This window comes from Botryllus schlosseri, chromosome 15, assembly GCF_051294905.1.
Source record: "Botryllus schlosseri isolate E-star chromosome 15, Bs_hap1, whole genome shotgun sequence".
Lineage (NCBI taxonomy): Eukaryota > Metazoa > Chordata > Ascidiacea > Stolidobranchia > Styelidae > Botryllus > Botryllus schlosseri.
This window is the reverse complement of record NC_137250.1, coordinates 6,197,992-6,211,376: the sequence shown is the minus strand read 5'-3', so window position 1 is coordinate 6,211,376 and position 13,385 is coordinate 6,197,992. Positions and strand designations below refer to the sequence as shown.

Here is a 13,385-nt window from a genome sequence, read left to right as displayed (position 1 = left end):
GGGTTTATACCTGGCGTGATTGGTATCAAACCAGGATGATGCGACAGATGTGCAAAGCATACCCGTTTTGCCTGTGATACTTGCAACCAACTGGTTTGCCCAAGACACAGGAAATCTCAGGAGAACTAATAATGCTTGGAATGCTGATCAATTTGTAGTGGTGCTGTTTCGTTGTTCTTGCGTTTGAAATATGCGTGGCCAAACATCGCTTATTGAGGTATTTCTAATCTTGCTTTCAAAACTACATTCGCTGCGGTATAATTTATTAACTTGCAGGAATTTCGTATGCCCCTTATCAACAAGAGGTAACGGCACAATAAGAAGCATATAGAAAGAGATCCAAACGAAATCCAAATTGGCAAAATTTGACGTAACAATGCAATGATAAAAAGGAACGGCAGTTGGCCAAAGTCAGCTGTACCGGTACTCCGGTAGTCATAATAAAGGGATAATAGAGAATCAAATTATACAATACTCGTAAGACGTTACACAGACAATCAGCGGAATATATTAATGGAATATTTAAGGATTGTATACAAACTCTTTCTCCTTCTTATGGTGCCGTTAATTCTTGATAAGGGAAACTCGAAAACCCACCGAGGTAATAAATTCTACTGCAGTGAATGTATAGTTCTGAAAGCGCTATTCAAGTTGAGTACTGCCAGTCACATATTTGAGGTGTCTATGCATTTTTTATGACAGCTATTAAGGTTACTAACATTTCAAAATAGGTATTTTGCGAATCCCTCAGCCTAATTCTCAAATCGGAATTTGACGAAACCGGACCAGGACGGGGCTCGTTCACTTTCGGACCAAAAAGCTATTTTCTCCGCAAGGCTGCAATGACTTTGGTCCGAAAGTGAACGAGCCCCGTAGGTCTGTCAATTACATGTTCCGAAATCATATCGGAAGTGGAAGAAAAAGTGGAAAATTTTGACATTTTCGTGGATTTTCGACTTTTAAATCTGAAACTAAGTCCGTAAACCCCTAAATTGGGATCCATGATCGTTTCTTAAGGTTTTATCAATATAAAATTACCTAAAATATTAAATTCACTATGAGACTGGCGTCTTACCATTGAGAAACCCGATGAAATACCAGCTTGTCAATCTGTCAACGTGTGTGCCGAGCCGACTAAGTTACTTAAAATTCCTGTGCTCGCGGACTCACCAGGACCTTCCGCGGACTCATTTGAGTCCGCGGACTCGGGGTTGAGAAACACTGGTCTATAGATAACTAACCTACGGATAGATGGGCAACACGTGACTCACGGTCGAGTGTTGCGACAACGGCAGATTTGTTGTCGCTTCATAGCATGAAACGGGAGCGTAATTGCTAATCCCATAGATGACGACCCGAGCGCTCAAATTAAGTAAAGTTGATCTTATTTGAAAGCTACAGTCTCGCTGATTCTGATGATATACATTAAGCTTTCATCAAGGCAATGGAACCACCCCGAAATAGCCTTCAAAGTCTGAAAATCGGCATTGTTCTAAACAATTGCAACGGCGCAGCACAATGACCATAACAACGGTCCGTGCGTGGTTGCGATTGTTTAGAACAATGCCGATTTTCAGACTTTGAAGGCTATTTCGGGGTGGTTCCATTACCATGATGAAAGCTTAATGTATATCATCAGAATCAGCGCGACTGTAGCATTCAAATAAGATCATCTTTATCTAATTTGAGCGCTCGGGTCGTCATCTATGGGATTAGCAATTACGCTCCCGTCTCATGCTATGAAGCGACAAGAAATCTGCCGTTGTCGCATCACTCGACCGTGAGTCACGTGTTGCCCAGCTATCCGTAGGTTAGTTATCTATAGTTGGTCAGAGAGGAAGTCAATTTTATCTAGATTGAGTGCGGAAATAATGCTCAGGCTTACGGCAGAAGAGGTGTTAGCTCAAATTACCGGGTCTAAAAGAATTTTTCCGGGAGAAGACAGTAAAGTGCCACCAGCGAAGCTCTCCAAAGCTGCACGTGGCAGATGCTGTCTTTGCGGTAGAACACAAGACCGGAAAACAAGCGAGAAATGTGTAAAATGTGGGGAATTTGTCTGCCAAGCACACTCTGTGAAAATAGTGACATGTCAAAAGTGCATGGAGCCGGAGGATTCGGATTGAATCTACTTTGTTGTTGTCGTTGTTACTCTGTTGTATTGTCTTGTTGTTATTTCTTTGTTATTATAATTAATTGGTGGGGGAGGTTTGACCCCATATCTCCATTCGTGTATTGGTGTTACGCCTCAGCGGGAACTTTTAAATGGGTAGACAGTAGGGTTCAAAAAGGGTAGATGCACCGTTATAACGTCATGCAAGAGGCTATTAGACAGCTGTATAGCGAAATTGGTAAGACAAAAATCATAATAACTGATGGGGTCAAATTGACCCCACCAGAGCAGTCTAGGGTTAATATGAACAAGCCGCCAACCTATTATAATATTATTAAAAATAAAATTGATATGTAATTGGCGGATGGGCTGGAAAGTTGACGCGATCTTGCACCTATAAAGTTTGTACAATGTACATGGCTCGACGAGAACCGTTGTTTGAGAAATATCTCAAATCCATGGCCTGCAATACTTATCATTGGTTATGAGTTTGGTTTGCTTCCAGTGAACCTGCGCAGATTTGTTAGTAGAATTGCTTGCATTATAATAGTAAATTGAAGAATATAGGTCTAACTAGATTTTGACTAGAAATATAACCGACATGTTAATAAAATAACCCTAGCTCACCTTCACAGGAAGTCGTACCAGAGTAACCGGTATTGCAATTGCATTGATAGAGTAGGTCAAGGTCCGTGCATGACGAAATACTTCGATCACATTTGTCCACTCCCAAACTGCACTCATCTATTCCTATGAACAAAATTATTGCGGAGATAAATAGTTTTATTCGCTATTAATTCCTTTGAATCGTGACTACTTGATGAACAGATAATAGCTGTCTATTGTTTAAATCCAGTGCTTTTCAACGTGTGGGATGGTATGCACTTATGCGAATGAAAAAAAAAATTGCAGTGCGGACAGCGGCGTAGCAGCATGTACTGCCGCCCTGCGCTTTCGTTGAAAATGCTGCCCCTCTAAGTAGACCGCAGCAAATTACGACATAGTTTCATGTTCAAGCAATCTATTCAATAAAAATAATTACAAATAATATGCCACGCATCAGAAGTTATATATTGCTTGAGGAAGAAACCTCGGCGTTTATAAGGCCGAAAATAATAAGGACAAGAAGATTTCGAGCTTTCGCCGAAGCGATATTAGCGACAATATCCTGAAGTTTTTGAACGGAGTCTCTTTCTATAAAACGGTGGTTCTCAAACTTTTTTTTAGGCAGTGATAGTGACAAATTTCGCGCCCCCATATCGTCATATCGCAAATGCAGCCAGAATGCTAGCAATCCCAACGGATAGTGTAATGGCATGGAAGGTTTATGACTGTTGATGAAAAAATTCTCAAATATGAAATTCGAGCTATACATAAGGCGATAACTAGGAATCGGAGGTAAATCGCGCAGAACGGAAAATTATTTTCAGTTGACCGCAGCTTCGCGCCCCCTTTAGATGCTTTCACGCCCCAGTTTGAGAACCACTGCTATAGAAAAAATGGACAGAGCTGATAGCCCATTATCATTCATGGTGAAACGTAAATAAGACGTTATCAGTTTGATCTTTGAGAATCTCCTCTCACAGGTCGCAATTGAAACACCAATGGTCAGACAAAGTTTCAGACACTTGCATAAATATGGTGTCGAACAAAGTATAGGTGTGATTTAATTATGAACACTGTAAAACATCAAACGCTGTTGCATTACGATCAAACGTGGTTTCACTGCATGTTCCGCGCCAGCCTCTTATCAATATCAATAATCAATAATCGTCAGACTATGTTTTCATATGAACAAGACACACACAATGTACAATGCGATAAGACACAATGCGATGTAATGAACAGGTAGGAGGATGCTGGACGACCAGTTGCGTCAACAGTAGCGGTCTCTTCAACTGGCATCCACCTCGGCCTCGACACTATAGCCCGATTACACAGTTCCTTTTTCGATGTTAGTCTCTATATCAGGGGCGGGCAACATACGGATCGCGGGCCGGATCCGGCCCGTGAAGGGATTTTGTCCAGCCCGCGGACAGTTTTCCGTCGTACATGATAATGTGGCCCACGGCCCCAGTCTGCTGAGATTCCCCACTACTTGCTTACTACGTGAAATGTTAGTGACTGTATGTTAATATATAGCCTACGTGTATGCGCACTGCGCAGCGTGCGAGAGTGGAGATTACGCGTGAGTTGGTCGAAGCGAGAAGACTTGCATTATCGGCATTTACGGTATACTCAACCCTGATGTCGTTTGTGGTAATCATGATGTATGTCGACCACGATGGTCATCTACACCAGGCTGATATTTCTCATTTTTGATTCCGTAACCGTTGACTTGTAGCACGGCACACTTAGGATTTTGTAAGGCACCGCTTATGCCAGGGTCGCCAACTCAAAACTAGTCGCGGGCCACTTTTCAAATTTCGTAGAGGACGCGGACCGCATGAATTCAATATTGACGTTATATCTAGTCACCTACTCAACCCTAATGAATTGATTGATATCTTGGTAAATTTGGGGTACCGGGCTTATCGAACGCCTTGAAATCTTAATTAAGGATTGCACTGTGTGTTGATTGATTAGATAGAAGCAGACATGGCGGCGCCTGTATGACAATGCTATTCTCAATTCCACATTGTTTTCATCATTATTGGCGAGAAATGGCTTTGAAGTGACATTGCTGTCGTTAAAATACATTCATTAAATACGATTTATTCCTTGTAGATGTGGATAAATGGGCGAATAATGTATTAATTCAGCAATCCGGCCCGCCAAGTACTTAATTTTCCTATATCCGGTCCGCCGACTGGAGAAGTTGCCCGCCCCTGCTCTATATGGAACCACTCCGAAGTAGCCATCAGAGTATGAAAATCGGCATTGTTCCAAATAATCGCTTGATTCAATTTCCATTATCATGGTCAATTGGTCATTGTGTTGCGGCGCTCCGATTGTTTGGAGCAATCGGCCTTAACGGCTATTTCGGAGTGGTTCCATTGCCATGTTCACATTTTAATTTGTGATTTCGGAATCAGTGCGACACTAGCTTTAGATTGAGACAAGTTTGATTAAATTTTAGCTCTCTGGCCGCCAGCTATAGGACTACCGATTACGCTGCTTTTAGCCGGCTGTGTGCACTGTGCAGCCTCATTTTGCCGCCCCCTGGAGCCTGCGGCCCCTGACGCAGAGCCATAACCACCAAGTGGCTGCTACGCCACTGAGTGCGGATGGTGCGGATGAAAATCCGATTGAGTGCGGATGAAAGTCGAAATCATTTGTAAATTTTTCAGACGTGGAATAATTCAAATAAAACTGACAGGAAATTCAAGTGCAGTGTCTCCCTAACATTTTGTAGTTGCGACGCAATTGTAAAAACTTGTTTGACTTAGGACGCAATACTAATGGTATAGCTTTGTCAATAACTTTGTCTCTCACAAGCCGTAGTGAAATAATATTTGCTCGCTATAATTAGTACGGAACTAAAAGCTTGCGCTGGTTATAAAACGAGTGTAGTAGCAAAGATACAGTATATCAGCCCGTCCGAGCAGGCGACAGCCTGCAAAATGACGTCAAATTGACTTTCTGCTTTCTTTCGCTAAACGATCATCGTATTTTCGTATTAACAGTTCTATTAGCACGAGGCACGAGGATAGTAGTAAATATCATTATTACAGACTCACATTTGCAAGTCACTGTGTCTCAGATTTTTTTACCTCTTTAAGGGTTATGGGTCGCAAAGGGTATAATTTCGGGTCGACACAGTGTTAAAGCGATCTGTTGATATGTATGTAATATTTGTTGAATTTATTGCAAAAAAAAATTCCTGCAGTTGATTGTACATATCCCAGATCACGGTGTTAGGAACTATTATGGCCAATAAGTGAGACACGCAAAACATGTGGCTTTATCACAATAATGTGCAGGCCATTGTTTTGAATTCGTGATAAGATTTGTCCGACTGGTTTTTCTGGAAAACATGGTTTGAAGTCCATTGGGATGAGCTATAGTGTAGGGGTGTGCAATGAGCGAGCTCAGGCCTATGAGACGCCTTTCGAGGCCAAACCCTTCTGCGTATTCACTTCGAAGCCAGATCCTTCTGCGTATTCATTCAGAGGTCAAACCCTTCTGCGTATTCATGTCGAGGCAAATCCCTTCTGCGTATCCATATTGAGGCCAAACCCGTCTGCGTATTCATTGTGAGGTGAAACCTTTCTGCGTATTCATTTCGACGCCAACCCCTTCTGTTTATTCATTTCGAGGTCACACCCTACTCCGTATTCATTTCGAGGCCAATGCCTTCTGCGTTTTCATTTCGTGACCAAACTCATCTGCTTTGGTGCACATAAAGACGTAAAATTTTGGATAACATACCGCTGATAAAATGCGGTCCGAAACATCAGCGGTGACAAAACCTTGGCAAAATGACCGTCGCTGGATGGCCAAAAGTTTCGATATGGATATTCTCCGTTGTCAATATTTTCGGCATTCGGCACCGACTGGGGGAGATAGCGTAGTGGTGAGCGTCGGCGCTATCCAGCTGGCGGCCAGGTTTCCATACCCATCGTCGGAGGTTATTCTGGACTCCTCGTTCCCCGTGTCGCTGTTCTTACGGCGACAAAAAAGCCCAGAAAAACTATCCGATAACGAAAGAAAAAGAGCAAGAAATAGCTTTTAAAAAGGACCGACGACGAAAGAATAACATCGAATAAGACTGTAACATCGGACACTATAGGTCGAGGTGGATGCCAGTTCAAGTGACGTCCACTGGTTGGTCGTTCGGTGCCCCCGATCTGTTCATTACACTTTGTCCTGTGCAGATGAAAATAGAATCTGTCCATTGATGATGATTTCGACAAACTGAAACGTTTGGGACCTTTGTGTAATCTCTCAAAAACTATTTCTGCCTACAAGCATTTTCTCTCACGGACGATACGCTGTATTTTGGATAGGAGCGCAGAGCAGTTTTTGAAACCTTGACCATCCAAGCAATAGTAGACGTTCTTGTACAAAACCCAACAACTTCTTTGGCCGAGAAGGTTTTTAGTGAAACCGTTGAAATCAAAACTATGAAAAAGATTTGCCTTTTTAAGGAGACACTTGATAGCTTAAAGCTATATAAATATCGTCATTTTCCAATTTCTCCTTTTTGTATAACAATTTTCGGTTAGTTTGTGCAGATCAAATATATTTTCCAACAGAAGTGCGAATGGAGCTCGAAAACATTGCTTTAATCGATCAATCACGTAGTTTCAGATTTGTACAGGTGGGAAAGCTGAATCACAGATGATCCTAATATTCCCTACATTATACGCGTTGACCAGAGCTCAGTATCTGGCGTAGGCCTGCATGTATTGTTGTCGGTTAATAGAGATGAATCCAATTTAGTTCAGTTCTCTTGCTAAGACAATTTGATCAGTTTTGCAAATTATGTATATCCGTTTAATTTTTTAAACTGCATCGAGCGAAGAGATGTTTTAAATTGAATAATATCATCCAAAGTATACTCGGGTTTATGCTAAATTGCTACATATGTTGGGCCCCTTCATGTTTACCCATTTATTCAGGGGTTTGAAATGCGTGAATTATGGCCCGGAGCGTATATCATTATTTCATCATGTTCCCTTCTTTCAGATATAGACCACTTGACCTATGATATGCCCGCACTCCTGGTAATTTGGAATTGGACGAATTAAACGTTGGTCGGTTTTGTTTAATTATGATAACACTCTGACATTTCGTGGTGATGAGAAGAGGCTGAAGGTCAATCAGTGAACTTAAGAATGCACCCTTGAAAGCGCGCAAGCACTCGATAGCTAAAACGTAAAGCACGAGTCTCGGGCCTCATCAATGCGCATAAAATTGATAGAATTATGCAGTATTATTCAATGAATGTCGCACAGATGTATCTCGTAATGTCGCCACAAGATGATGTCGCGTGATAAATACCACTCTGAATTGATTGATTGCAAACCAGGGCTTTGAAGCCGGAGCTGGAGCCGGAGCTCTGCATAAAATTCAAGTGGAGCCGGAGCTGCAGCCGGTTGTTTCAAATTTAACAACGGCTCCGATGTATTACATAAGATGTTATGCTACTACAATCGTTCACAAAATTAGGGATTGTTGCCTCGTCGGGACTACCTTTTCTAACCATGTCCAGTAACGTGCGGTGAGGTCCATGGCTGGTGAGGCACGGACCCCCCCCCCCCCCACACACACACACAAACAAAACCCACGAACGTAAAGTAGCCTACCTGATAAAGAGATCCAAAATGTGAATAACAACAGCAGGGGGCATAGAGAGCATTTTCTTTGCACACTGATAGCCGTTGCAATTCCACATTATACAATACATGTAGCTGATGTAGGATTGGTCGCTATTGTGCTAAATGGGCAAGTTTAGACGGAAAATAATTACTATCTCTTCAAGTACCGGTACAAATTATTCGGAGCATAAAGCAGCGACAATGCAGCCTATGCATGTAGCTATCACATACCACAATTTACCGGAAACTAAATAACAGCTACATAAGTAAGGGAATGTAGAGTTAACTACCGGTTAAGTACGCACCCGTTTAAGTTCGCATCCCAGATAAGTACGCAAAAAATCTTCACAAATTGCGGGTTCAACTTTTTCAACAATTCATTCATTTCAAGCAGTAAGTATAATTAACTGGATGTCAGGGAAAGTTAAACGTCAACTTAACAATAGGTCTCTGCTTGAACATGTCGTGCAAAGATATCCGATGCATATTTTGCGTTATTTTTTTGCCTGACTTCCCACGTCACCTGTCTCAGTTTTCGTTGAAAGCATTCAAAAGTGCTTCTGCTTCATCTTGTAAGGCAGGACACAGCAACTGATCCTCAACTTCAAGCACTTTGTTGTTAAATTGTTCAAAGGCATGAAAACGATGCTGTTTTCGACAGGCGCACAATTGTTGCTTGGTCCAGCCTCAGTGTTATCATTTTAAGTCTGCATCATTTCCAACACCTCATTCACGTCACCCAGTCTTCAGGATTACCGGACCACGACCTAACATCGACCTCGCCCTCCGCCATATGCCACCCCATTTTGTCGCTTGCGTCTTATTTTCTCTGCATTACTTTTCATTCAGTGTGCATTGTACATGCCTCTTATTTACTTCGCCTAGGCTAAGGTGGGTGTAGGTAGGTATGAGGGGGTAGTGGGGCTTAGCTACTCGGATTTTTGCCCCGGGACGATAGCTGGCTATAACTGCTCCTGTACTATCTGAAGGAATTACAATTCTTTATATATCCCTGCCACTTGAAATCGTGAATTCGATGAGCTAAGGTGGGTGTCTGATCTTAAAGGCTACTCCAAGTTGTTTCGACACCTTCCTGTCTTTTCATTGTATCGCAGTCTTGTGATGTTTTGGAATGATGAAAATATTAATAAACATGATTGATTGATTGACCCACAATCGCCTGAGAACCCTCGATTCCGGAGATTTAGGTTTCCCAATCAATGTGCATTGAACATGGAACTTTGTGTGTTCTTGTGGCATTTGCCCAAACAACCAGAGACATACGGTTTTTAGCTTTCTTCTTCTCTCGGATGCTGCTGAGATATCCGAATGGCATAAGCAAGGTATATGTAGTTAGCAGACGAAAACCAACTCTGTTTCTTCAACCATGTTAAACACATTTTCAGGATCTTACCGTGCAATTATACCATGTGTAATCATCCAATGCAGCTAAAATCTTTGGGTCTTACTTGTCCACTTTATCTCCTTCAACATGAAGAAGAAATTTCAGCAATCCTTGACGTGCTCTCAATCGGTTATGCCTCTGCCACCACGCATGAAATCCTATTTTGATATTGATAATTGTTGAGCTATTTGTTTGGGTGTGCAGGGGTGAGGAGGAAACGGGAAGACTTGCACGGCGCATGCTATCAATCCAAAGATATAGAATATCTTCCGGCTCAGGAAACCGACCAACGGATGCTCGAAACTTTTTGTCTCTTCAGACATCAAAGCAGAACGCTTTCGAATAACTTCCCGGTTTTTCAAAATCTTTCGGATAGCAGCTTCACTCATGCCATACTCTCTTGCCATACTTCTTTTACTCGGAGAGGACGGCACACACAACTTGGCGATGACTTTCAATGTTTGGGATTCACTTTAACGCTTACCTTTACCTGACATCATGCGAACGAGAAAATTGTACCCAACAAATTACTTGTGGTGTACTGTACACTAGCAGAAAAGAATGGCATACAAAACCACACACGAGCAACGCATCGTGAATGACGTAATAAATGCAAAATTTGTGCATTGCGTACCCTAGGTGGCTGTCTAACTGCTAAGTTCGCCCTACCACATAAGTTCGCACAAACTACCCTGGAACAAGTTGCGTACTTAACCGGGAGATGACTGTATTTGCTCCGCATTACGTATTGGCCGTCGATACTATATAATTCCTACAAGACAGTCAAGAGACTGTTGTATTCCGAAATCGATAGCGCGTTTCACTGTGCTGCGATTGTCCAATTGTTAGCGAACAGTGCATGAGGCAAATTCGTTTGTGCCTCACCTGGCCATTGTTTCTCTGCGATGGCATTGTTTGTAATAAAGCCGAATGTCACCTTCCTTGGCGATTCTGAGGGGGTTCTGCTGGTCTGACACTGGTAATATTTGGATTTTCGTAATCAGTGTGACGATAGCATTTGATTGATACCAGTTGTTATGAATTATGAGCTATTTATGATGAATTGCATTGTCGCAGGTGAGGCACGACTCGCCCGTGCCTCACCTGTGCCGCAACTCTCCTTTCGCGCTGTATTTTTGAATAATTATGAAAATTGATGATGTTGTGTGATAAAAATGTTCAAATTTAGTTATTTATCATCGATGTAAAATATCAATAATCATCGACTCATGGAGGGTTTTCACAATTTTCACTTATTCGCCCTGACGACAGGTGAGGCACTGCCTCACCTGCCTCATTGGACCGCACGTCACTCCATGTCCATACATAGGTGCCAAACCAGGGTAGGCTAGATATGCAGCATAATTACTGTATCGTGCGTCGTCATAACCGCAATTTCACACTTCAGCACATCACCGATGGGCGATGGTCAATTGTGCGGTTCGAAAAAAGAATGATCAATGTGCATTAGAGGTCTTCAAAAATGAATTTTTTTCTCAAACCGTACTGGCTACTTATTGTTAGGTTGCCTAATTTAAGCCTACACATCAAATTTGGTACAATTCCAACCAGTAGCCGCATTGCTACAGGAGAAGAAAGTTTCTATTTATTATATAAAAATAAATGACAAAAAATTTGAAAATTTTCTGTTCACCCCATGACAGTGTTAGATTGTCTATACAGAAACGATGTTCACCAAATTTGGTTCAATTCCAACCAGTGGAAGCGGAGTTATTGCCGTCGAAAAATTTGGGTTTTGAATAAAATAGTGTTTACGGTGAGCAATTCGGTAATTATTTAATATAGTGGTGCCCACTGTAAATACTATTTTGTTCAAATCCAAATTTTTCGACGGTAATAACTCCGCTTCCACTGATTGGAATTGAACCAAGTTTGGTGAACATAGATACGATAGGTGATTTGATGCGCCCATGCGCGGTTTCTAGTTAGTAATCATCAATTTTGTGTATTCATCATTATCTGCTTGATACACTCCTAATATTGAATTGTCGCGCAATGTCACTTTTGAGAATGTAGTTGAATTTGTTACCGACATGGTGCATTGCGCAGTTGTATCGTAAATTGTACAGTGCACGGCGTTGAATTAAGTTGCCAAATAGTCATGCAGCACCGGATTCAGACATTAATTCTGTGTTTACTCGATTCGCTTGAAGGGGAACCTTGAACCTTCTGTATTGCAGTAAACTAGATCGACACCGAACATACTGGAACGAGCGCACCAATATAAAATTTCAAACCGTAGGCTATTTCTATTGGGTAGAAAGCGGATGTCTAATGATAAGGTCGCAGCATTCGTGTATTGCTCTTGCTGCAGTTGCACTTGAATAATAATCGCCCCATCAGGTTGAATTCGAGGGTATGACTTGATATTAACTAGTGCAGTGCCGGTATTAAAATGCCACATCACTGTTTTACTGCTGTGCACAAAGACACCAATAGCATGGAGTAAAATACGCTCTCTTGACGTCATCGACAGGCGACAATGAGTAGGCTAATTATCACGTCTCAGGACTTGGCACACCCACACAAAAGGACGGTTCTATGCGACGGCCGCTGCCGTTGTTACCGATTACTGACAGAACCATTCAATAGTTTTCGGAGCCGAGCTGGATCCGGAGCAGTAGTATCTGGTGAGCTCCGGACCTGGAGCCGGAGCTACTTTATGATAGATGGGAACTCCGGAGCAGGAGCTGAAGCAGTTTAAAATTTACGACTGCTTCAAAGCCCTGCTGCAAACCCTAATGGGGTTGAAGCTTTATCCCTACGAGAGTTAGAATACCTCGGTCCTTATAATAATGTCTAATGTTTTGATCTTTATCGTGACCCACCTCTCTCACATGCATAAGGTGCCGTAGTCGTGCAGGAAATATCGCTCCATTTTGGACCGAGAGCAGTCGATATAACAGTACAGCGTCCACTTCGATCAGGCTCGCCGTCCATAAAATTCCTTGATCAAACGAAATTTAAGTCGTCGAAAATTGAAAGTGATTAGCAATCTAATGTTGTTATTACGTGTATCCTTGATACGATAAGAAGAAATTCCAATTGTAGAGTGTGCTGAGACCCAACCATAGGTTTTCATGATTTCTGCTCAGTGAGTACAGAAAATACTGAAAGTAACGATAATATTGCAATATTCAATTAATGCCGGGTACGAAGAATAGCCTATCTGGTTTGTAAAAGCATACCATATCCAACACCATTCATTCACATTCAATTCAGAGTTATTTAAAATTTAAAATCGAGTGTTGTAATGGCGAGTCGTTCACAGTATACTGTATAGCGAGCGAGGAAATATGTGATTATCAAAATCCATCCGAAAACCCACGAGGTAACCTAGCCCATAGCTGATTGCTAACTTGATCTACTAAAATGTGACTGAACCCATCATATCCTAACTTCTATTCTAACTACGAACCTAACGTGACATATATTCGACTCTACCTCCATACCGCTACTCTAAAAGAAAGTATGGTTAAATACAACGGAACTTATCCTCCGATTTCGTGTTTCCAAAACATTCTTTTTACACCACACCCCAGCCCTCCCATTTCATTACATTATAAGAACACATGGCGAATTTGGC

The 13,385-nt window shown here is 41.9% G+C and overlaps 1 protein-coding gene across 1 annotated transcript in view; it reads right to left on the bottom strand.

Annotated features, from left to right (window-relative positions):
- LOC145457587 (uncharacterized) overlaps window positions 1-13,385 on the bottom strand; it is a 210,691-nt gene that overhangs the window by 159,329 nt on the left and 37,977 nt on the right. The window contains 3 exon segments of the mRNA XM_080335810.1: window positions 2,738-2,860; window positions 12,628-12,746; window positions 12,812-12,909. Of these exon segments, the coding sequence (XP_080191936.1) occupies window positions 2,738-2,860; window positions 12,628-12,746; window positions 12,812-12,909 (340 nt within the window).